This window comes from Rhinoderma darwinii, chromosome 1 (assembly GCF_050947455.1).
Source record: "Rhinoderma darwinii isolate aRhiDar2 chromosome 1, aRhiDar2.hap1, whole genome shotgun sequence".
NCBI classification, from domain to species: domain Eukaryota; kingdom Metazoa; phylum Chordata; class Amphibia; order Anura; family Rhinodermatidae; genus Rhinoderma; species Rhinoderma darwinii.
Window position 1 is genome coordinate 346,168,119 of NC_134687.1, and position 26,362 is coordinate 346,194,480.

Below are 26,362 nucleotides of genomic sequence, written 5' to 3' on the forward strand. Positions count from 1 at the left end.
CCGGGGACTCCTGCACTGGGAAGCTCCTGACATCATGGTCAATATATGGACAGCGATGTTTCCCGAAATTTATTTAAGGATATGGTTTCACGTATACCTGTGACAGATGCCATACAGTGGCATCCGGCACCCATAGGCTCCCATGTTTAAAAAAAAGTTACTGCGCTGTGTACTTTTTTTATGCAGGATCACTCAGGATGGAATAGTGCAGTGTTCTATGCTATTCCATCCTTCAAAAAAGGTATACTGACGTATACCAGTCCGACGGATGTATAAACACGTTTATCGTGTACGTCAGGAGCTTTCCTGACGTACATGGTAAATGTAGGGCACAAACATGATGTGCACAGGGCATTTGTTAACGGTGTCCTAATCTATAAATTTATAGATCTGTTTCATCTGTAAGCAATATATAGACTATTTTTGTTGTGTTTTACAAAATGCAGTGAGTCTCGCAGTTTTTATTACATTTAATCCAGGGCAAGCAGTACTTCTGGTGAAGCAGTCCTTGTCCTGCTCCATCTTCTTTAGTTCACTCCAAGTCCGTATAGGGATATATAGATAGACAAAATCTCATTTTAAAACTTTTTTTAAATGCTTTTGGAGGGTGCCAGCTAGGTCCCATTAGTCTGAGACACTCTACTGTATGTTTACAAAAAAGTACATATTAAAAACAGAATTCTTGCAATTTATGTGAGGTATTGCTTTGAATTTACTAGATTGCTTACACAATATATGTGTGATATATTCACAGGACTACAAAAAGACAACAGACATTTTACGATGGGACACCTAGCTGCCTCCCTGGTGTTTGTCATATTCCTATGGCTGAGCCCTTCTGTGGTAAAACTAGAGAGGTAAGCACTAAATGATTTACTGATGGCCAGACCTTCAATACTTTACTGATGTCCTAGACCTTCAATACTTTACTGATGTCCTAGACCTTCAATACTTTACTGATGCCCTAGACCTTCAATACTTTACTGATGTCCTAGACCTTCCATACTTTACTGATGTCCCTGACCTTCAATACTTTACTGATGTCCCAGACCTTCAATACTTTACTGATGTCCCAGACCTTCAATACTTTACTGATGTCCTAGACCTTCAATACTTTACTGATGTCCCAGACCTTCAATACTTTACTGATGTCCTAGACCTTCAATACTTTACTGATGTCCTAGACCTTCAATACTTTACTGATGTCCCTGACCTTCAATACTTTACTGATGTCCCAGACCTTCAATACTTTACTGATGTCCTAGACCTTCAATACTTTACTGATGTCCCAGACCTTCAATACTTTACTGATGTCCTAGACCTTCAATACTTTACTGATGTCCTAGACCTTCAATACTTTACTGATGTCCCTGACCTTCAATACTTTACTGATGTCCCTGACCTTCAATACTTTACTGATGTCCCTGACCTTCAATACTTTACTGATGTCCCTGACCTTCAATACTTTACTGATGTCTCAAACCTTCAATACTTTACTGATGTCTCAAACCTTCAATACTTTACTGATGTCCCAGACCTTCCATACTTTACTGATGTCCCAGACCTTCCATACTTTACTGATGTCCCTGACCTTCCATACTTTACTGATGTCCCTGACCTTCCATACTTTACTGATGTCCCTGACCTTCCATACTTTACTGATGTCCTAGACCTTCAATACTTTACTGATGTCCCAGACCTTCAATACTTTACTGATGTCCCAGACCTTCAATACTTTACTGATGTCCTGGACCTTCAATACTTTACTGATGTCCCAGACCTTCAATACTTTACTGATGTCCTAGACCTTCAATACTTTACTGATGTCCCTGACCTTCAATACTTTACTGATGTCCCTGACCTTCAATACTTTACTGATGTCCCTGACCTTCAATACTTTACTGATGTCCCTGACCTTCAATACTTTACTGATGTCCTAGACCTTCAATACTTTACTGATGTCTCAAACCTTCAATAATTTACTGATGTCCCAGACCTTCCATACTTTACTGATGTCCCTGACCTTCCATACTTTACTGATGTCCCTGACCTTCCATACTTTACTGATGGCCCTGACCTTCCATACTTTACTGATGGCCCTGACCTTCCATACTTTACTGATGGCCCTGACCTTCCATACTTTACTGATGGCCCAGACCTTCCATACTTTACTGATGGCCCAGACCTTCCATACTTTACTGATGGCCCAGACCTTCCATACTTTACTGATGGCCCAGACCTTCCATACTTTACTGATGGCCCAGACCTTCCATACTTTACTGATGGCCCAGACCTTCCATACTTTACTGATGGCCCAGACCTTCCATACTTTACTGATGGCCCAGACCTTCCATACTTTACTGATGGCCCAGACCTTCCATACTTTACTGATGGCCCAGACCTTCCATACTTTACTGATGGCCCAGACCTTTCATACTTTACTGATGGCCCAGACCTTCCATACTTTACTGATGGCCCAGACCTTCCATACTTTACTGATGGCCCAGACCTTCCATACTTTACTGATGGCCCAGACCGTCCATACTTTACTGATGGCCCAGACCGTCCATACTTTACTGATGGCCCAGACCGTCCATACTTTACTGATGGCCCAGACCGTCCATACTTTACTGATGGTAATAAACTATAATGGGCACCCATTGCAAACCGTTGCATAAAATTAAGCACACAGCCACGTAATCTCTATAGACAAACATTGGTAGTAGTATGGGTCATACTGAAGAACTAAGTGACTTTAAATGTGGCAGTGTCATAGGATGTCACTTTTGTCATACAGTTGACCTGATAGATCAAAAGTAAGAACTATTGTTAGTCACGAGTTTATTATTTCCCTATCTCCTAACTAAATCGAATAGGCGCTATGATGCTGATAACTACAGTGTGATTGTTTTTTTCAATAACGTTTATTTGTGAGCATTTGTCTAAATATGCTAATTTGGCTACACTTGCCAAATGGGATGTAACACAGTACAACGCTTCCATTCCTGACTGTGTTTTCAACTGGCGAATTCTCCGGGTGTGTCACAGCTAGAACTGCGATCTTGGTGTCCTATGAAATATTAGAATCTCCTCTCTCATATGCAAACAGAAGCAGGCGAGATATGGCTGTTTTAAATGATCCCCCTTCCCTCCAGCCTGTCTTTTATACGACTTGAAGCAACTTTATGCTGATAGGACAGCCATAACCTTTTTTTTTTTCTCTATTGATGGAGCTCTGCGAGGGCTTACTTTTTTGCTGGGCAAGCTGTAGTTTATATTGGTACAACTTTTGGGTACGAACAACTTTTTGATCACCTTTTATTACATTTTTTGGGACACGAGGAGACCAAAAAACAGCACTTTTTTTTTTTTTTTTTACTGTGTTCACTGTGTGGGATAAATAATATGTAGTAATAGTTTGGATAATTATGGACGTAGCAATAACAATTATGCTTATTTTTTATAGCTTACATTATTTTACGGAAAAAATGGGTAGAGTTGTTTTTGCTCTTTGAGTAGCCCCCCCCCCCCTCCATACAGGCAGAATTTTTCTGTGGTTGATTTCCCCCACCATTACAGCCTATGAAAGCTGCCCATCTATAAGCAGACCACCCCCTAATCTGACCAAAGACCAGTGGGAACCCCTTTGAAAAGACCACAAATTGAACTTACTGTACATGGGCTGTAAAACATCCGGACATAGAAATGTGCCAAGCCACATCATTCTGCAATCAATAACCCAAAATGACGAAGTGAAAATAGAATGTTAGACATTTTTGCCAATTTATGGAAAATGAAAAACTCAAATTTTGCATGGACATACAGGTCCTTCTTAATGAATTAGAATATCATCAAAAAGTAAATTTATTTCAGGAAGACCATTCAAAAAATGAAACGCATATATCATATAGATTCATTACACACTGATCTATTTCCAGCATTTTTTTTTTCTATTTAATGTTGACGATTATGGATAAGAGTTGATGAAAACCAAAAATTTAGTCTCTCAGAAAATTAGAATATTGTGTAAAAGTTGAAGATTGTAGACTCGTGGTGTCTCACACTAATCTGCTAATCAACACAACACCTGCAAAGGTTTCCTAAGCCTTTAAATGGTCCAATAGTCTGGTTCAGTAGGCTACACAATCTTTGGGAAGACTGCGGACTTGACAGTTGTCCAGAAAACAGTTATTGACACCCTCCAAAAGGACATTTCTAAAGAAGCAGGCTGTTGAGAGTGCTGTATCCAAGCATATTAATGGAAAGTTGAGAGGAAGGAAAAAGTGTGGTAGAAAAAGGTGCACAAGCAACAGGGATAACCGCAGCCTTGAAACGATTGTCAAGAAAAGGCCATTCAAGAATCTGGGGAAGATTCACAAGGCGTGTACTGCGGCTGGAGTCAGTGCTTCAAGTGCCACCACACACAGACGTATCCAGGACATGGGCTACAACTGTTGCATTCCTTGTGTCAAGCCACTCGTGACCCAGAGACCATCAGAAGCGTCTTACCCGGGCTAAGGAGAAAAAGGACTGGTCTGTTTCTCAGTGGTCCAAAATCCTGTTTTCAGATGAAATGCAAAACTTACTTTCATTTAGAAATCAAGGTCCCAGAGTCTGGAGGAGGCAATCAATCCAAGTTGCTTGCAGTCCAGTGTGAAGCTTCCACAGTCAGTGATGGTTTGGGGAGCCATGTCATCGTCTGGTGTTGGTCCACTGTGTTCGATCAAGTCCAAAGTCAACGCAGCCGTCTACCAGGAAATTTTAGATCCCTTCATTCTTCCCTCTTCTGACAAGCTTTATGGAGCTGCTGATTTCATTTTCCAGCAGGACTTGGCACCTGCCCACACTCCTAAAAGTACCAATACCTGGTTTAATAACCACAGTATCACTGTGCTTGATTGGCCAGCAAACTCTCCTGACCTAAACCCCATAGAGAATCTATGGGGTATTGTAAAGAGGAAGATGAGACACCAGCCCCAACAATGCAGATGAGCTGAAGGCCGCTATCAAAGCAACCTGGCCTTCCATAACACCTCAGCAGTGCCAGTGGCTGATCATCTCCGTGCCACGCCGCATTGATGCAGTAATTCTTGCAGAAGGAGCCCGAAACAAGTATTGAATGCATATACTGTACAGACTTTTCAGTAGGCCTACATTTTCGTTTGAAAAGGCCTACACTTTCAAATGTTTGAAATTGCCCTAATATAATAATCATATTTTCTGAGACAAAATTTGGGGTTTCCATTAACTGTTAGCCATAATCATCAACATTAAAGCAAAAAAAATGCTGGAAATGGATCACTCTGCGTAATGAATCTATATAATAGGAGTTTCACTTTTTGAATTGAATTACTGAAATAAATTAACTTTTGATATTCTATTTTATTGAGAAGGACCGGTAAGTATTCAGACCCTTTGCTATGACACTTGAAATTTAGCTCTGGGGGCCTCCCATTTCCTTACATCATCTTTTGAAATGGTTCTACACCTTGGTTGGAGTCCACCTGGAGTAAATTAATTTGATTTAACATGATTTGGAAAGACGCCCCCCTGTCTACATAAGGTCTCACAGCTGACAATACATATCTGAGCAAAAACCAAGCAACAAGGAGGAAATAACTGCCTGTAGAGCTCAGAGACAGGATTATGTGGAGGCACAGATCTGGAGAACGGTGCAAATTTCTGCTACACCAAAAGTTCCCAAGAACACAGTGGCCTCCATAATTTTTAAATGGAAGAAGTTTGGAACAACCAGGACTCTTCCTAAAGCTGGCCGCCCCACCAAACTAAGTAATCGGGGGAGAAGGGCCTTGGTAAGAGAGATGACCAAGGACCCAATGGTCGCTCTGGCTGGGCTCCAAAGATCCGGTGTCCAGATGGGAGAAGCTTCCTGAAGGCCAACCATCACTGCAGCACTCCACCAATCTGGGCTTTATGGCCGAGTGGCCAGAAAGAAGACTCCTCCGTAAAAGACACTAATTCCCGCCTTGAGTTTGCAAAAAAGCACCTAAAGGACTCTTAGATTCTGAGAAAGAAACAAGATTATGTGGTCTGATGAAACTGAGATTGAACTTTTTGGCCTCAATTCTAAGCGTGATGTCTGGGGGAAACCAGGCACTGCTCAACACCTGCTCGATACCATCCCTACAGTGAAGCAAGGTGGTGGCAGCATCATGCTGTGGGTGTATTTTTCAGTCGCTGGGAAAGGGAGATTGGTCAGGGTTGAGGGAAAGATGAATAGAGCAAAGCACAGAGATATTCTTAATGAAAACCTGATCCAGAGTTCTCTGGACCTCCGACTGGGCTGAAGGTTTACCTTCCAACAAGACGATTAACCTAAGCACACAGCCAAGACAACACCGGAGTAGCTTAGGGACAACTTTGTTAATGTCCATGAGTGGCCCAGCCAGAGCCCTGACTTGAACCCAATCGAACATCTCTGGAGAGACTTGAAAATAGCTGTCCACCAACGGTCCCCATCTAACCTGACAGAGCTTGAGAGGATCTGCAGAGAAGAATGGCAGAAAATCCCCAAATCCAGGTGTTCAAACCTTATGGTATCCTACCCAAGAAGACCAGAGGCTGTTATCGCTGCCAAAAGTGCTTCAACTAGTACTGAGTAAAGGAACTGAATACTTATGTCAATGTAATATTTTAGTTTGCTTTTTTCAATAAATTCTCAAAGATCATTTTTATTTTATGTTTCACTTTGTCATTATTGAGGGCAGAATGATGGGGAAAAACTTGTTGGTTTTTTTGTGTTTTATCTTGGCACAAGGCCTCAATGTAACAAAATGTGAAAAAATGTTATAAAATTGTATAACTTTCTTAAACTACTTTTTTTTTTTTTTTACATCTTTGGCTGGGGTAATGGGGCCCTCCTCTCTAACGGTGTAGATGCGCGGTCGCTATTGACAGCGACATCTAAATGGTTAAACGACCAGGATTGGAGTTCTCTCCGATTCCAGCCGTTAGAGCGAGGCGTACATGTATGTCGCATGTCGGGAACGGGAGGTCACTGATAATGTAATATTGAGTAGAAATTATAATTGTACAAAATCATTGACAATCCGTCACATCATTGCAAGCTTTCATATTTGTTAGAGGTTTTCTCTGGTGCATTTGAATGAAAAGCTTTGTTTTGCTTATCTTGCAGGTTTTGATCGATATTGCCAAAAAACTTGGTATAAAATGCCACTCTAAAGGTACAATGATCACTATAGAAGGACCACGTTTCAGTTCCAGAGCTGAAAGTAACATGTTTCGGCTTTGGGGAGCTGATGTTATCAACATGACCACGGTTCCGGAGGTGGTTCTAGCAAAAGAAGCTGGGCTCTGTTATGCCAGTCTTGCAATGGCAACAGACTATGACTGTTGGAAGGAGCATGAAGAGGCTGTAAGTGCTGAGTAACATATTTTTTAAGTATTTTCTATAAATCGGCAGAATAGTTTCAGTAGGCTGTCATTAGCCACTTTAGGACCAAATGACAGAGCCTCATTTTTTAAATCTGACGTGTCTTACTTTATGTGGTAATAACTCGGGAATGCTTTTACCTATCCAAGCGATTCTGAGATTGTTTTCTCGTGACATATTGTACTTTGTTAGTGAAAAAATTTGGTTGATATATTCAATATTTTTGTGTGAAAAACACCAAAATTTTGAGAAAATTTGCAAAAAATTAGCATTTTTTAAATTCAAATGTATCTGCTTGTAAGACAGATAATTATACCACACAAAATAGTTACTAGCTAACATTTCCAATATGTCTACTTTAGATTGGCATAATTTTTTGAACATCCTTTTATTTTTCTAGGACGTTACAAGGCTTATAAGTTTAGCAGCAATTTCTCACATTTTCAAGAAAATTTCAAAAGCCCATTTTTTTAGGGAACAGTTCAGTTGTGAAGTGGCTTTGAGGGCCTTATATATTAGAAACCCCCACAAATCACCCCACTTTAAAAACTGCACCCCTCAAAGTATTCAAAACAGCATTCAGGATGTTTTTTAACCCTTTAGGCGTTTCACAAGAATTAAAGCAAAGTAGCGGGGAAATTTACAAATTTCATTTTTTTTTTTTTTTGCAGAAATTCCAATTTAATCAATTTTTCCTGTAATACTGAAGGTTTTTACCGGAGAAGCACAACTGAATATTTATTGCCCTGATTCTGCAGTTTTTAGAAATATCCCACATGTGGCCCTAGTGCGCTAATGGATTGAAACACCGGCCTCAGAAGCAAAGGAGCAACTAGTGGATTTTAGGGCCTTCTTTTTTCTTAGATTATATTTCAGGCACCATGTCCGGTTAGAAGAGGTCTTGTGGGAAACAAAGGAAACACCCCAAAAAATACCCCATTTTGGAAACTACACCCCTTGAGGAATTCATCTAGGAGTGTAGTGAGCATTTTGACCCCACAGGTGTTTCATAGATTTCATTCGAATTGGGCAGTGAAAATGAAAAATTACATTATTTTCCAATAACATGTAGCGTTACCTCAAAATTTTAACTTTTTTCAACAAATAAATGAGGAAAAGCACCCCAACATTTGTAAAGCAACTTCTCCAGAGTACGGAAATACCAAACATGTGGTCATAAACTGCTGTTTGGGCAAGCGGCAGGACTCGGAAGGGAAGGCACGCCATTTAGCTTTTGGAGTGCTGGATTGATTTCTCTGCACCATCTCGCATTTGTAAAGGTGCCAGTGCAGTGGAAACCCCCCAAAAGTGACTCCATTTGGGAAACTACACCCCTCAAGGAATTTTTCAAGTGGTATAGTGAGCATTTTGACCCCACAGGCGTTTCATACACTGGGCAGTAAAAAAATAAAATTTAGATTTTTTTCAAAGAAAATGTTGCTTTAGCCCCATATTAATATTTTTCACAAGGGGTTAAAAGAGAAAAAGCACCCGCAGTTTGTTACGCAATTTCTCCTGAATACGGCAATACCCCATTTGTGGAGATAAACTGCTGTTTGAGCATATGGCAGGGCTCAGAAGGTAAAGAGCACCATGCAACATCTGAGGCCTACTACGATGGCATTTACTGCCCTGTGTCATGAAAACAGGATCTGGGGTGACAAAACATTAGAAACCCAGAAAAGTGACCCCATTTAGGAAACTAAACCCTTCAAAGAATTCATCTAGCGGTATAGTGAGAAGATTTAGATTGTAATGTAACACCTTTCAAGGTATTCATCTAGTGGTATAGTGAGAATTTTTAATTTGAAGTGACAACCCTCTAGGTATTCATCTAGGGGTATAGTGAGAATTTTTAATTTGTGAAGTGACAACCCTCTAGGTATTCATCTAGGGGTATAATAAGAAATACTTTAATTTTAGTAACTAAGGAGGGCAACCTGGAAAACCCGCTATGGAGGGAGACGGAATGGCAGGTCCCACTACCAACCTACCCACCATTCCATAAAATCCAGCCCAAAAAATAAATCAAAGGCCTCAGCAAAAAAAGATTTGCTGAGACAACCAATCTCATCTGGATTTATTCCTCTCACCCAGATTTGAAACCTGGATGAGACAGACACTCCCTCAGGTCCTTGGTATAGTGAGAATTTTTAGTTTTGTTTTAGGTATTTTTTTACAAATTTTAAATGATCAAATTTTAAATGGGGCTGGTCAGTAAAAAAAATTAATAATTGGTCATGGCCAATATGGGAGACAGAAAAGGTGAATGAAGAATAAATAAATTAAAAATCTAAGGAGGTATGATATATTTTGAAACATTGTTTCATACACAGGCCGGGATTTGTGGGACACGTCTCACAATGGTATGTGGTGTCCTTACGAATGCCTCGCTTGGTGCACACAGCATTTTTTTTGGGGCTTCTGTTTTTTTTGCAGTGGGGGGGATTTCTGTGTGGAAATGCTGGCCGGGAATTATCCTGCTGATGGAAGAACCAGATGAACTGCCCTCTCCTATCTGGTCATCAAATATTAGGGACTTGATTACCTTTTCCTGAAATTGCAGGAACGTATCCCCACTGCCGGCATATCTGCAGAGGACAAAGGCGTTGTATAAAGCCATCTGTGTAAGATGCACAGACATCTTTTTATACCATACCTTGGTCTTGCGCATGGTGCTGTATGGTTTTATGACCTGGTCAGACAGGTCAATGCCACCTATATATTTGTTGTACTCCTGTACACAATATGGTTTTGGGACTTGGGTGGTGGATCCGCGTACAGGGACAAGGCTGCCTCTGCTGTCGTGAATGCTGGTCAGTATAAGGAGGTCCCTTTTATCCTTATACTTCAGGAGGAGCAGATCGTCGCTGCAGACAGCTCTGCTCTCTCCTAATTTTAGTATCTGACCCAGCAAATTTTTGGGGAGGCCCTTCTGATTTCTGCGGATTGTTCCGCACGCCAATGTGGACCTGGACGAGAGAACTTTTAACAATGGGACACTGTTATAAAAGTTGTCCAGATATAAATGATATCCTTTCCCGAGCAAAGGATGGATAAGATCCCATACGATCTTTCCACTAATTCCTAGGAAGGGGGGGCAATCTGGGCGATCTATATGGGAGTCTTTCCCCTCATAAACTCTAAAAGAGTGAGTGTAACCGGTGGCACTTTCACAGAGTTTTTACAGTTTTATGCCGTACCGGGCTCTTTTATTGGGTAGATACTGCCTGAAGTGCAGTCTACACTTGAAGCTCACTAATGATTCATCTACTGAAATATTTTGTTGGGGGGTATAAACTTGGGAAAAACTTTGGGAGTAGTGGGCAATCAATGGTCTTATTTTATACAGCCTATCAAAATGTGGGTCCTGTGGGGGTGGGCACTGACTATTATCATTGTAATGAAGGAATTTTACGATGGCTTCGAATCGCATCCTTGTCATTACTGTGCGGTAAAGGGGGGTGTTATATAAAATATCAGGGGACCAATAGTCTCTAATACTGGACTTTTTTATGAGACCAAAACGTAAAAATAAGCCCCAAAACTTCCGCAATTCCACTGCGTTTGTGGGGGTCCAATTTTGGCTTCTCCCATAAAATGAGTCGGGATTCTCGGCGATAAATTGTTCCGCATAGATGTTGGTCTGCTGGACAATTAATTCTAAAAGGGTGTCTGAAAAAAAAACTTTAAAATAATCAATGGGGCTGAAATCCGTAGTGTCAACTTGAATGCCTGAGAGGGGTGTAAATTCAGTTACCTGGGGGGTATAATTGTCCGCAGCTACCCATGCTGACTGCAGTGCATCCCACATTTACTGGCGGGTGCGTAGGGGAGGATCCATAGAGAAAACAAGAAGATCAAGGTGGTCACACACATACTCAATTGGATTCAAGTCTGGCAAATTAGGGGGCCAGGGAAGTACTTGGAAGTCTTGGTCGTGCACTTTCATCCACTGTTGGACATTTCTAGCTGTGTGACATGTCGCATTGTCTTGCTGGAAGATTCCATCTGCCCTGGGGAAGACAAACCGCATGTATGGGTGGACTTGATCTGCAACGATGGATTCATACCCAAATTCGTTCAGAGTGCCTTCCACATGGAAAAGTGGGCCCAAAGAATGGCATGAAAAATTTCTCAGACCACAACACTGTTGCCACCAGCTTGTGTTCTTCCAGCAATGGTTGCAGGGTGTTTGTTCTCAGATGGCTGTCTGGTAACCCTTTGCCAATCATCGGTGGTCCATGTCCGATACTGCTGTGCAAATTAAAGCCTTTTTTCCCGATGCACCTTTATTAGCATATGAGCAGTGACCATCCATCTGCTTCAGAGCCCCATACACAGTAGGGTTCGCTGAACTGTTTTAGACACACGTCTGGTAGCACCCTGGTTGATTTTCAAGTTGAGCTGCTCCACTCTAGCATGTCGTTCGGCCCTCGCGCCCCTTCATAGCCGACGTTTCACCTCTCACATCAATGGCACGTAGTGCTCTGCAGTTTCCACGTCGGTTATTCCCAATGGTGCAATTTGTCCACTCACGATACTTTCACCACTGCAGCACGCGAACAGTTCACAAACTGCACTGTTTTGAGAAATACTCCCACCCTTGGCCCAAAAGCCAATAATCATCCCTTTTTGCAACTCTGATCGCCCCTTTTACCCATGGCAACAACGAGTGATGTGTTCAGACAGCCTATCACACAGCTTGCCAGCGCACAATACGTCCTTTCCTTCATGGGCTACACGCTGCCAACGTCAAAAGTAGGAGGTGGTCAGAATAATGTGACTCGACTGTGCATATACTGAACGGGATTTCCCTAACGCCGTCCTGCCTGGTGTTTCTGCTCTGTTAACCAACGTAAAAACACTATACGCCGGTTGTTAAGGGGTTGTTTGGGGTAGTTCTTCTGATGTGTCACCTTTCACGTCGGCACTTCAGAAGGACTTTTCCCGCGTTGTGCTGGCTGCTCCTGAAGTCAGGGCTGTTGCGAAGTGCCTCCGGCTTCATGGCAACGATCGGAGGACACTAGCAGTGGTCTCCGATCATATTTAACGCCTCCGATGCGGCGCTCAATAGCAAGGGCCGCATCTAAGTGTTTTTAGAGGGAGGGAGCTCCCTCTTAGAGGGAGGGAGCTCCCTCTCCCACCCCATTGGCACCCCGTGTGTATCGTGGAGTACCGAGGGTTTCTATGGCAGCCTGAGGGCCTAACAAAGGCCCCCTGGTCTACCTTTAGTGATTGCCTGTTAGGCCATGCCAGAGGCATGGCCTAACAGATGCCTGTCCATTTTACACTGACAGGCAATAATATACTGTAATACAGAAGTATTGCAGTGCATTATGAAAGTGATCAAAAGATCGCACAGTAAAGTACCCTAGTGGGACTAAAAAAATGAACCTACTTTTTCCCCTTACAAAATACTTTATTATGGAAAAGTTGTAAAGTTGAAGTAAAGTTACTCATATTTGGTATCGCTGCTTCTGTAACGAACTCCACTATAAAACAATTACGTTATTTAACATGCACGGTGAACGCCGTATAAAATAAAAAACATGCCAGAATTGCTGTTTTTTGTTCATCCTACCTTCACATTTTTTTTAATAAAAAGTGATGAAAAAGTCGCATGTACTCCTAAATGGTACCAATAAAAACAAGTCGTCCTGCAAAAAAAAAAAAAGTCCTCATACAGCTTCATCGGTCGAAGAATAAAAAAGTTATGGCGACACAAAAACAAATAATTTTGAAGTGTTTTTAACTGTGTAAAAGAGAGAAAACCTATATAAATTTGGTATCGTCGCAATCGTAACGACCCGCTGAATAAAGTTGTTACAGATGTAGCTGTCTTTACCTTGACTTTTAACGCTTTAAATAAACAGTGGCTAGATCCCTTATCTTGACTTTTTCAGTGACTTTTCAAAGGCTTTTGTTGCGTGATCTCACGCTGCAGCAAGTTATCAGAGTTAAGTTAAAGATGGCTACATCCGTATTTACACCACATGGTAAATTGCGTAAAATTAAGACGCAAGAAAGAATGTCGAAATTTTTTTTTTTTTACAGTACCCCATTAAAAAAGTTAAGAAAAAGTTAATCCAGAAATTATATGTGCCCCAAAATGGTGCTATTAAAAAATATAACTTGTCCTGCAAAAAAAAAGTCCTTATACAGCGATTAAGATTTAGAATACCTTCGGTATTAAGGGGTTAAGAGGACTCTGTCATTTACACACTAGGAAGCACTGTGGCTGGGTTTGTGGGTACTCTCTAGGTGGGGGAAGTAAAAAATCTGCCGCAGTATGGAGTTGTGTGGGTTGGAAGTGTTGTATATAAGGTATGTTTTTATTTGACTTTTGTAAGTTCCGCAAATGCCTTTTACCCTGTGTAAAAGTTTTTTTTTTAAACTAATTATATTTAATAGTGAGGTTAAAAAAGATACAGGTCCAACCTATAATCCGATTATATTCAGAATAAATCCCTAGATCAACGTCCCATCTCCAGCAATCAAGTACATATAACTTGTGAAGATATCTAATTTATGATGATGCTGACAACTTCCTTCCCCTGATATAGTGGATGCCCCTTTGTCATTATTACATATCTAGGTATAAAAAGATCATAGGAACATCTCTGTACTGTCCAATCCTATACAGGGGGGGTGCATAAGTAGGTATACAGGGGGCAAAAATTTCAAACCGTCTAAAAATATTTCATTTCTGAAAAATATTCAACGCCTCCACCAACTAGACTATCCGTATACGTGACAAATTTGACAGAACTGGATCTGTTTGTGATGCACCAAAATGTGGTCGACCAGTGAGTGTTACTATTGATGAAAATCAAATGTTGGTGGCACTGGCATTTACTCAAAGCCCCAAAAAATCTAAAAAGATGGACATTTCCCGTAGATCTTTGGGTCGTCTAATGCAATGCTTATGGCTGAAAATGTATCGGCCAAGATGAATCCATGGATTATTAGAGGATGATCCAGATCATCGTTTACAATTTTGTGAGGCAGTTCTTAATGAAGAAACAAGGAGATGGCATTATTAGAAAAATAACTTGATCCAATGAAGCAAACTTCAAACTTTCAGGTGCAGTTAATAGGCACAACTCTGTTTTATTACTCAACCGAAAACCCCCTTGCAACAATTGAAGAACTGTTGAAATAAACCTGGGGTCACCGTTTGGGCGGCCCTTTTATGTAAAGTGGTAATTAGACCTATCTTCTACAATACAACGGTTACCTCAGACCTGTACCTTTTTACATGCTCCATAAAAATATAATACCTCACTATGCTTGATCGGTTCGTAACTTTCTTGACTAAATATTACCCGATAGGTGGACGAGGCCCGGATGAATGGTCACCACGATCACCAGACTTTGCCCCGATGGACTTTTTCTGTTGGGGAGTTCTCAAAGATATGGTATATTCAAGAAAGCCATACGCGGTTGATAACATGATTGTGTTACTAAAAGAAGCATGACAAGACATTAATGCCAATAAAGAACTTTGTGCCAAAGTGTGAGTGTAAAAACTTGATTACAGCAATGTGTAAATAGTGAGGGGCCCCAATTTTATCATATGAGATTGTTTTGTTCTATAAAATACTTTTTAACCCCCTATCCGCACCACTCCGTAGCTATACGTCGTCGCAGGAGGTTACTTCCTGAGTGAGGACGTATAGTTACTGAGTCCTTCCCGGTGCACACTGTCGGTGACCGTGTACACCGGGAACCGGGAGGTCAGCTGTCCCTGACAGCTGACACTCCACTCTTGCCGGCCAGCGGTCCTTTGCCGAAGATTTCGGCGGTTAACCCCTTAAATGCTGAGATCGGTTGCGATCGCCGCATTTCTGGGGTTTCTAGCACATCGGCAGACACCGCTCTGAAATCGTGGGGTTTGCCAATGGTTAGCATGGCAAACGGAGGCCAAACAATGGCCTCCGTGTCTGCCATGGACGGAAGCCTATCAGGACCATCCTCTGGCTGGTGCTGAGACTTCCTCTGAGTGACAGGAAGTCACTGTGTCGTTCCCGATGCACACTGTCGGCGATCAGCGGTTCATCGCCACGGATTTCGGCAATTAACCCCTTAAAAGCGGCGATCGAAGCATTTAGGGGGTTTGTAGCACATCGGCAGCCCCCAATCACTCGTGGGGGTTGCCATGTCAACCAGAGGCCAGCCAACGGCCTCTGACTGTTACTCATAGACTAACTGTCGGAGTGACTGTGACGTCACAATGACAGTTAGAATACATTACACTACCTAGGTAGTGTAATGTATTCTAGTAGTGATCAGTGCTGCAGGTCAAAAAAGAAAAAGTGAAAAAAAGTTGATAAAAATGTTTTATAAAACTGTAAAAATAAGTGTTTCATTGTAGGGAAAAAATGAAACCGTTAAAATAAAAAAGTACACATTTGATATCACCGCGTTTGTAACGACCCACACTCTGTTATTTTTCCCACACGGCAAACACGACAAAAAAAATAAATGAAAAACGATGACCGCTTTTTTTTTGGTCACCACCCCTCCGAAGATATAGAATAAAAAGTGATCAAAAAGTCGCATGTACCCCAAAATAGTACCAATAAGAACTACAACCGGTCCCGCAAAAAACAAGCCCTCACACCGCTTTTTTGACTGAATAAACATAAAAACAACTATATACATATGGTATTGCCGTAATCGTACCGACTTAAGAATAAAGTAAAACGTAGTTTATTGAGCACGGTGAACGCCGTAAGAAATAAAGAAATTAAAACGCCAAAATCACAGTTTTTTTGGTCACCTTAGCTCTAAAAATAAAATGTAATAAAAAGTGATCAAGAAGTTGTATGTACCATGATATGGTATCTACAGCTCGTCCCACCAAATATAAGCCCCCAGACCGCTCAATCGACCAAAAAATAAAAGTTATGCGCCTCAGAATGTAATGATAGAAAACAATTTATTTTTTTAACAAATAGACTTTTCTTTGTAAAAGTAGTAAAGTATAAAAAAAAACTCTATAAATTTGGTATCACCGTATTGAGACGCAGAATAAAATTAAGTTGTCGTTTTTACCGCACGGTGAAAGACTTAAAAAAGGAAAACCCCAAAAACAATTGAGGAATCAGTTTTTCCAATTTCAGCCCGCAAATGTTTTTGTTTTTTTTTTCAGTTTCCCAGTACGTTATATGGTACTTTAAATGATGTCAATAGAAACTACAATTCCTCCCGCAAAAAAATAAGCCCTCACACCTCTCTATTGATGGAAATATTAAAAAATTATGGCTCTTGGAAGGCGGGGAGTTAAAAACGAAAATGAAAAAGCAAATCGGGATCAGTCCTGAAAGGGTTAATTCATTTCTAATTATACCATTTATGACCACATATGGGGTATTGCTGTACTCGGGAGAAATTGCTTTTCAAATGTTGGTATGGTTTTTCTCTCTTATCCCTTGTGAAAATTTAAAAATTCAACCTTTTAGTGGACAAAAATCTTGATGTTACGTTTCACGGGCTAATTCCACTAAATTCTACAAAAAACTTGTGGGGTCAAAATGCTCACAATACCCCTAGAAAAATTTCCTTGAGCGGTGTAGATTCCAAAATGGGGTCACTTTTGGGGGGTTTCCACGGTTTTGGTGTCCCCAGGGTGTTGCAAACGTGACATGGCACCGAAAACCATTCCAGCAAAATCTGCACTCCAAAATCCAAATGACGCTCCTTCTCTTCTAAGCACTGCTGTGGGTCCAAAAATCTGTTTATTACCACATATGGGGTATTGTTGTAATCGGGGGGGAGGGGGGTGCTTTTCTCCTTTTATTCCTGGTAAAAATTAAAAAATTCCATGTTTTAGCAGAAAAAAAAAGTAGATTTTTTTATCTTCACAGACTAATTCCACTAAATTCTGCAAAAAACCTGTGGGCTCAAAATGCTAACTATACCACTAGAAAAACGCCTTGAGGGGTGTAGTTTCCAAAATGGGGTAACTTTTGGGGGGTTTCACTGTTTAGGTACCACAAGACATCTTCAAACCTGACATGGTGCCTAAAATATATTCCTAAAAAAGGAGGACCCAAAATCCTCTAGGTGTTTCTGAGGCTAGTGATTCAGTCCATTACCACACTAGGGCCACATGTGGGATATTTCTAAAAACTGCAAAATCGGGGCAATAAATATTGAGTTGCGTTTCTTGGGTAAAACCTTCTGTGTTACAAATGAATTTCAGCAAAAAAAAATTAAATTTAGTCAATTTCACCTCTATTTTGCTTTAATTCCTGTGAAACGCCCAAAGGGTTCAAGTACTTTCTGAATGCTGTTTTGAATACTTTGTGAGGGGTGCAGTTTTCAAAATGGGGTGATTTATAGGCACTTTCTAATATATAAGACCCTCAAAGCCACTTCAGAACTGAACTGGTCTCTGAAATTTTAGGCTCTTGAAATTGCTGCTAAAGTTCTAAGCCTTGTAACGTCCTAGAAAAATAAAAGGGCGTGAAAAAAACCAATGCAAACATAAGGTAGACATATGGGGGATGTTAACTAGTAACTGTTTTTGTGATATTACTATCTGTTTTACAAGTAGATACATATAAATTTAGAAAACTGCAAATTTTTGCAAATTTTCTCTGAAGTTTTTCACAAATATTGAATTTATCTACTCTGAAGTTTTTCACTAACAAAGTACATGGCTTGGATAGGTAAAAGCATTACCAAATTATTACCACATAAAGCGACACATGGCAGATTTGAAAAAATAATCTGTGTCCACAAGGCCAAAACATGCTGCGTCCTAAAGGGGTTAAACAGTTTACCTATTATTATTATTATTATTATAATATTTATTATTTAACCCCTTAACGACCGGGCCTGAAAAGACCTTAATGCCCAGCTAAATTTTTCTGTTTTTGCCTCTCTGCGTTTCAGCAGCCATAACTTTTTTATTTTTTCACTGACGTGGCTGTATGAGGCCTTGTTTTATGCGAGAGAAATAGTATTTTTTTTTTCACACAGTTTGGGGGTAAAAAAACTTTTTTTTTCACAGCGTGAATATAGGAAAAAGCGATTCTCGGAATAGTTTTTATTTGTTTTTTATCCCGTTCACGTTTTACGCTAAATAACCCATTAGATTAATTCTTCAGGTTATTACGGTCGTGTAGATACCTAATATGCGTAGGTTTTTTGTTTTTATTTAGTGTAGGGGCAATAAAATGTATTTAATGCAAAATAAAGACTCTTTTTGGGACTTTTTTCATTTATTTATTTATTTTATTTTAATCCCATCAAGGGATAACTTTATTTGTAACTTTATTTTTTACTTGTAATGTATTAGCATGCTTCTGTACGCTAATACATTACACTGTGTCACTATGACACAGGCTGCTGATCGGGCAGCACATAGTGCTTTGTAGGTCCCCAGGGCTGACTGCAGAGGGATTCCCCAGTGTTTGATCGCATCACTGGAATCCCGGTGATGCAATCAAAGAGGGGAATTCCCTTTGATCATGCCGCGGTCACGGACCACGGTAATCAAAGGGTTAAACAGCTGGGGTCCGAATGTTTGCCGACCCCAGCTGTGTTCAGGAGGCTGCTCTAAGATCAGGAGCTGTAAGTTACAGCTCCTGCTTAGAGGACGAGTGCTCACACGAGCGCTCATCAGCCTGATCTGCAGCGACGCCAAAAGACGTCTCTGTAGATTAAGCACCCGCACCGCCTGACGTCAAAAGACAGTGGGCGGTCGGGAAGGTGTTAAACTATATTCCTGCTTATGCAACCCCCTGTATTTGTACTAAGATCGCCACCAAGCAGTTTTTTTTTTGTAATTTGAATTACTCCAAAATTAAAACCTTTGTTGGTACTGCAATCCAACCATTCCCTTAATTACTTTGGTCGACACCTCTGCACCCGCCACAGTGGAGCTATGCTCTTCTTAAAAATAGGTGCCCAAAATTGTACGCAATATTCCATGTGTGGCCTGACTGGTAATTTGTATAGAGGCAAAACTGTGTTCTTGTGATGCATCCATTGATTTTGTTTAATTCGTCCGGTGGATGGCATTCTCTGCGGAACGCGCGTCGAGTGTGGTGGGTCCTCCTGTTGTCTTGCTTAGGTTTTCTTGCCATTGGTACAGGTCTCAATATTGATTGTTGCACTTTTCACTCTCCTTTGGGGGTCTTTTTTATATATGAGACATTTTGTATTCTTTACTGTTTATTACTACTTCGTATACATGTATTAGTCTGTTGGTATTCCCTATATGCATTCGCAATGTGGCATTTTTTTCTTGGCTTCAGGAAAGTCTACCATTTCTTTCCAGTTGTGTGTGCATTAACCTTTAAACTATATGCTTTTGCATATTTTTATTCTTGGACGTCCTAAAAATCTACCTTTTTATAGACCTATCTTTTGTCCTGCATGAGTTCTTCTTTAGAGTCTGTCCCGCATGCAATCAGGGTCATTAATCTGTGTTATCACAAAAAGGGAACCTGTCAGCAGTTTTGAGGACACAAAACTGCTGACAGGATGATATAGGGGAGGGGAAAGGCATTTTAAACGTACTTTTTTTTTTTTTTTTCTCGGTCATGCAAGTTGCATGACCAGGAAAATTATGTATTCCTCGACGCGCCGATCGCAAATGCCACTAAGGCGGGACTTGATGTGTAAATGGTCCTGCACAGCACGCTGCAAGCCCCGCCCTCTGCTTTGAGTGACTGTTAAGGCACGGCCACGTGGTAGAGTTTTTCCGGTGCAGATTTGGGCCAATTACGCAACGAATCTGCACCAACATTTGCATATTTGACAGGTAATTCAGACGTTGCAGAAAAGATAGCGGACTTGCCACAGATTTGAGTTTTTGCATTGCAAAGGCTGAAATCCGCAGTGAAATTCCGCAACGTCTAAACTTACTTGCCTAAAAATGTATTGATACAACTGTAAAAAATGGCCGCTGGAGAATTCCACTGCGGACTGTCCGCAGCGGAATTCCACAGCAATCCCGCCACGTCTGGCCGTGCCCTTTATACCAGTTTCCTGATTAGCCGCTAGAGCCGTCATTTAGAGCAGAGAGTGGCACTTGCGACCACCGCGCCGGGGGATTGGAACATTGATTTCTTGATCATGCAACTTGCATGACCAAGATAAAAAAGGTAACTTTAAAATTCCCATCCCCTTTATCACCCTGTGATCAATATTGAGGCTTCAAGAATTCTGACCGGTTCCCTTTAAACTTAATTTGTCATTTCTCTGCCAAACCTAATCTAACCTAAACCAAATCTCTCCGTAATATTATATTATCAGCATTATGAGATTAGACATGGACCACACAATCCACAATAATTACTTTGATCTGAGCTGCTAGGCATAATTTATAAACCTGAACATGAGGTACTTTGTTAACATGTTGATCAAATTGTATACAAGGCCACTTGCCACTTCACGGCAACCTCTCTTAAATGGGTCCCTACTCTATTGATTGCAGCAACGCATGGCTTCCACTACAGCATCGTTCCTGCAGAGGGAGCAACCCAAAAGCACCAATGCTATCAGGCCGTGCCAAGCCTCCTTTGCTCTGGGCCACGTCCCACCACAAGTGCAGCAACAGACACCACCCCACAGCACCACAACATGTGAACAGATGGAATAAGCTCATCTTACCATGCACTCCCAGTGAACAACTGAGCGCACAAGCAAGAGCATGTATATATTGTGGATGTGCTGTCCATGTCTAGTCTCACAATGCTGATGTTATCATATAGTCTATCCCCTTTGTTTTTTTTTGTTTTACTTGGCACCAACACTCCACACATTTGGCCCAGCTGAGCTTAATTTCGGAATGACCTCATAAGTGTTTCTGCTCTTTCTTGTGCTCTCAGTTGTTCACTGGGAGCGCATGGTAAGGTGAGCTGATTCCATCTGTTCATATGTTGTGGTACTGTGGGGTGGTATCTGTTGCTGTAGTGCTGCACTTGTGGGGGAACGTGGCCCAGAGCCAAGGAGGCTTGGCATGGCCTGATAGCTTCGGTGCTTCTGGGCATCTGGGTTGATCCCTCTGCAGGAGAGATGCTACAGTGGCGGTAGCCGCCATGCGGAGCTGAACAGACAGAGTAGGGACCCACTTTAAAGAGGTCGCCGTGAAGTGGCAAGTGGGCTTATATACAATTTGATTTAAATGTTAACAAAGAACCTCATGTTCATGTTTATAAATTTTGCCTAGCCGCGATAGATCAAAGTCTATAGTGGATGGGATGTGCGGTCCATGTCTAGTTTCTCACTAAGTGATAATATTACATTATCCTCCTCTGTGTTGATTGCGTTACAAAGCTTAGTATCAGCTGCATATACTTAAATTACACTTTGTAAGCCCTCTATAAGGTTATTAATAAACATATTAAAAAGATTTTTACTTCTACGGCTAATTCTCTACGCCAATATGTCGCACACGATGTGACATCACACAGCATTGCTGCGTTATAATTCATGCATTTTTCGCGTTTGATGCAGTATCGTGTCCTGTCAAAACACGTTCTAATTTGCTTGGGATTTTGGGATGTGTTTTTGTTCAATTTTGACTTTAACAACCCACCCCAAAAAAATTTAACGTTGCTTTTTTGGTGATCGCAATCTTGCATTGAAGCGCATCGCATGTACGCACTGCAGTTTGACAAACTTACTTGTCGCCATGGTTTCCCCGGCCTGTGATGCGATGTGATTTTAAAATAATAAAAGAAAATAAGCTTTTAAGTGATTGCTCATTCGAAATGACCATTAGCTCAGTGATCATCAGTCTTTATTGATCCATGGCCCGCTAAGACTAGACGATTTCCTCCTCACTGACTCCAGAGAAACTGTGCAGGCATCTCTCTTATCCAATGAAGTTTATACTGATTGTTTTTCTTTTCTAAGGTCTCTGTAGACCGGGTGCTGAAAACATTAAAAGAAAATGCCAATAAAGCTACGAGTTTACTTCTGACTGCCATACCTCATATAGCAGCCATGGACTGGACAGACACAATTCAGAACATGAAGGTACTAGTTTGTCGGGTAGTCTACATTTCCTGTAGTGGTTTACTATAAACATTTTTCCTTTTCTTATCTTTCCTTCTGTTTAAGTTCAATGCAGTAAATCTTTTACCTAGTAGGGGCATTCAGCTATTTATAGGCCAGGGATTCTGTTCCTGGAGGAAGCTCCCGACATCACTGTCCCTATATGGTTAAATGTTAGGAATCAGAGGTTTCTTTGATCACAGCTGCTACAGCAAGAGCCCCTCTGTCAATCACAGCCGGGCTCACGCTGTTGGGGTATGTTCACACGGCAGCGTCCGTAACGGCTGAAATTACGAGGCTGTTTTCAGGACAAAACAGCACCGTAATTTCAGCCGTAATGGCATGTTGAGGCGCTTTTTTCTCCGTCCATTACGGACGTTAAATGGAGCTGGTTTTCCATGGAGTCCATGGAAAACGTCTCCATTTACGTCTGAAGAAGTGACAGGCACTTCTTTGACGCGGGCGTCTTTTTTACGCCCCGCCTTTTGACAGCGGGGCGTAAAAAAAATTACCGTGTGCACAGAACATCGTAAGACCCATTCTAATGAATGGGCAGATGTTTGCCAACGCTATCGAGCCGCATTTTCGGACGTAAAACGCCCGAATTACGTCCGTAAATAAGCCATGTGAACATACCCTTAATTGCATAAGCACCGCTCCTGTGCGCGCATGAGTACCATGACGTAGCTGTACATCATTGTGTCTCTATGTAAGGCGATCCATGACATAGCTCTACATCATTGTGTCTCTATGTAAGGCGATCCATGACGTAGCTCTAAATCATTGTGTCTCTATGTAAGGCAATTCATGACGTAGCTGTACATCATTGTATCTCTGTAAGGCAATCCATGACGTAACTGTACATCATTGTGTTTCTATGTAAAGTGATCCATGACGTAACTGTACATCATTGTGTCTCTATGTAAGGCGATCCATGACGTAGCTGTACGTCATTGTCTCTCTATGTAAGGCAATCCATGACGTAACTGTACATCATTGTGTCTCTATGTAAGGCGATCCATGACGTAGCTGTACGTCATTGTCTCTCTATGTAAGGTGATCCATGACGTAGCTGTACATCATTGTGTCTCTATGTAAGGCAATCCATGACGTAGCTGTACATCATTGTCTCTCTATGTAAGGCGATCCATGACGTAGCTGTACATCATTGTCTCTCTATGTAAGGCAATCCATGACGTAGCTGTACATCATTGTCTCTCTATGTAAGGCGATCCATGACGTAGCTGTACATCATTGTCTCTCTATGTAAGGCAATCCATGACGTAGCTGTACATCATTGTCTCTCTATGTAAGGCGATCCATGACGTAGCTGTACATCATTGTGTCTCTATGTAAGGCGATCCATGACGTAGCTGTACATCATTGTCTCTCTATGTAAGGCAATCCATGACGTAGCTGTACATCATTGTGTCTCTATGTAAGGCAATCCATGACATAGTTAAGTCGTGGTACTTTAAAAAATTTAAATCCTATGTATTTAACTTTTATATAAAATAGTGTTTACCGTTCTATGATGTAAGAGGCCAAAATGTAATATTACAATTCATTCCATTTTGGAAAAACTTTATTTGAGCATCCACAAATTTGAGAACAGTGTTCTGTACAAATGTGGTAGAGAAACCTAGTCCTGGATATGAATGTCATACAATATCTTAAATTATGTGATCAGAATACTTATTTCTACTATTTCTATTTATTTTACTGTGAAAACAACAATTTGCCCAGCAATTTAAGGATCTATTCACATTAGTCATGGATTCCGCTATGAATGGAGCTAAGACATATCTCAGCGAATCCCGATTGACCCTATATACCCTATATACGTTTATTATGAGGTTTGTCAGGCTTCTATTTTTTAAAGCAAGAATAGCTCTACAGACTAAACTATTCCCTGCTCAGTACCTTTTGTGAGCCAAAGCACTTCCCATTCTATGTTGCACGGATGCTCGCTGCTACAGGGGAAATGTATGGCTGATTGCAAACTGTTATTGCTGTGTGTTTCAGATTTGGTAACCTTGTGGTTTTTGTTTTTTTCTTTAAAGTGCACAGTTGAACTGTCAGTCATGTTGCCGAGACATTGATCATTCTTTAGAACTGGAAATGACTGCTGAATACTTCATTCCAGCGACCAAAGGGGGGAAAAAAGCACCTAGATAATTGAAGAATGACGCAACCATTTCGGGATTTTTTTTTTTCTGCAAGAGATATGTTTTCTCTTTATGTACTTTTATATTGCATTTCTTGCTGTAACAAGCTACTGTGTTTATAGTATATACAATGGTCTAGCATAAATGTATATTTGCAGCAATCCACTTATTTCCAAATGAAGAAGTCCTTTTCTTAACCTTACTAGCATGTTTGTAGATGTTTAGAATCTGAAATGTTTAAATAAATTCATCTTCGAGATATAGATGCAATGATTTGTATCACATGCGCTTCCTTCTTAGGTCCTAGTCATGTGTTGCTGCCACAATTCCTTAGTACTGGTAAGAGTAGTTAAAGCAGGCCTGTCATCATACTAAACTGCCCTTTTTAAGGGCAGCATAGCATGGTGACAGGTCCGCTGCATTTTTTTTTAGTCCAAACAGCACAAAAACATATTGCGCCATTTAGCTAATGGCAGCTAGCAAATAATACACCGGACTCCTAATGAGGGAGGCACTGCTCCTGTCCTTCTCAGCAGATGCACGATAGCCCATCAGTCATTGGTGAAAGGATCGCTCCCCTCTATAAACATCTTCAAACATGATCATCTGTACGACAATAGGTGTTCCATGACCAAGTAGAGCAAGATACACTTTTAAGGCCTTGTACCTTAAGGGAATGTATCATATTTAATTTAAATAATTAAAGTGTGTAGTCAAGTTGGATACAGTCTTAAAAGACATGAGTCTTTAAGGGTAATCCGTGTAACTAACTATTTCACCCTTAAAATAAAAAAAGTCATCCTCCCGGTCCTTCATAGCAATGCGTCCCTCCCTGCCTCCGGAGATGACGTTGTTTTGTCCCATGTGATTGCTGCAGCCAATCACAGGCTGCATTAGTCACATTGCACAAACTTATGTAATCTCTGGAGGCTGGCAGGGACACGTTGCTATGGGAGACCAGGGGCAGGGTAAATGTGTTTTTTTTTTAATTTAAATCTTCTCTTCTCCACTCCCTTTTAATCTGTAAAATGGCCAGCGCTCACCAGCGGCCACCATTTTGCAGATTTATGCGCCTCGAACCCCCAAAAGTGTCTGACTTAGACGAAATTGAAACTTTTGGGAAACTCACTGAATTAATTTTGTACCGAATGAGTTTGCTCATCTCCAATGCTATGTTGGATCTGGTCATTTCTAATATTGCTGTAGATGTCACTGTTCGAGAACCTTGGTAACGGGGATCACAATATAATTTAATGTCTAAACTAAAAAGCAAATACAGAGCAGGAGAGCAAAAGCATTAAATTGTATAAAGGTCAATTTCTGGGGAATGATTTGGCCATTGCAGAATATTCCACTTCTTTGACTCAACCCCTTCCCGACATTTGCCGTATGAATACGTCATGGAAAGCTAGGGCTTCCCGCTTTTTGCCGTATCCATACAACAAATGTTGGGCACCGGCTCAGAAGTTGAGCCGGTACCATCATCTTCGGATGTCAGTGGTATCTTGCTGCTGACATTCAGCTGTAATGGCGAGGACCGAAATTAGCTTCGATCCCCTCCATAAACCCCTTAAATGCAGCGCTCAAACGCGATCGTTGCATTCAAGGCAATGGCAACTGGAGGCCTAATACTGGCCTCCCAGTATGCCTAGCATGAACGGCTTCCGTAGCCGCCGGCAAGTTCCTGAGCCGGCGGCGTCAGCGGTGGATGTCAGCTGTATGTTACAGCTGACGTCCACCTGTAACCGCAGGAACCGGA

At 41.2% G+C, this 26,362-nt stretch overlaps 1 protein-coding gene across 1 annotated transcript in view; it reads left to right on the forward strand.

Annotated features, from left to right (window-relative positions):
* MTAP (methylthioadenosine phosphorylase) overlaps positions 1–24,873 on the forward strand; it is a 45,865-nt gene extending 20,992 nt beyond the window's left edge. Inside the window, exons 5-8 of the mRNA XM_075851797.1 lie at positions 755–857; positions 7,157–7,396; positions 22,295–22,417; positions 24,499–24,873. Coding sequence (XP_075707912.1) covers positions 755–857; positions 7,157–7,396; positions 22,295–22,417; positions 24,499–24,537 — 505 coding nt within the window. The 3' untranslated portion in view covers positions 24,538–24,873. The remainder of the gene's footprint in view (positions 1–754; positions 858–7,156; positions 7,397–22,294; positions 22,418–24,498) is intronic.
* Positions 24,874–26,362: the final 1,489 nt, after the last annotated feature.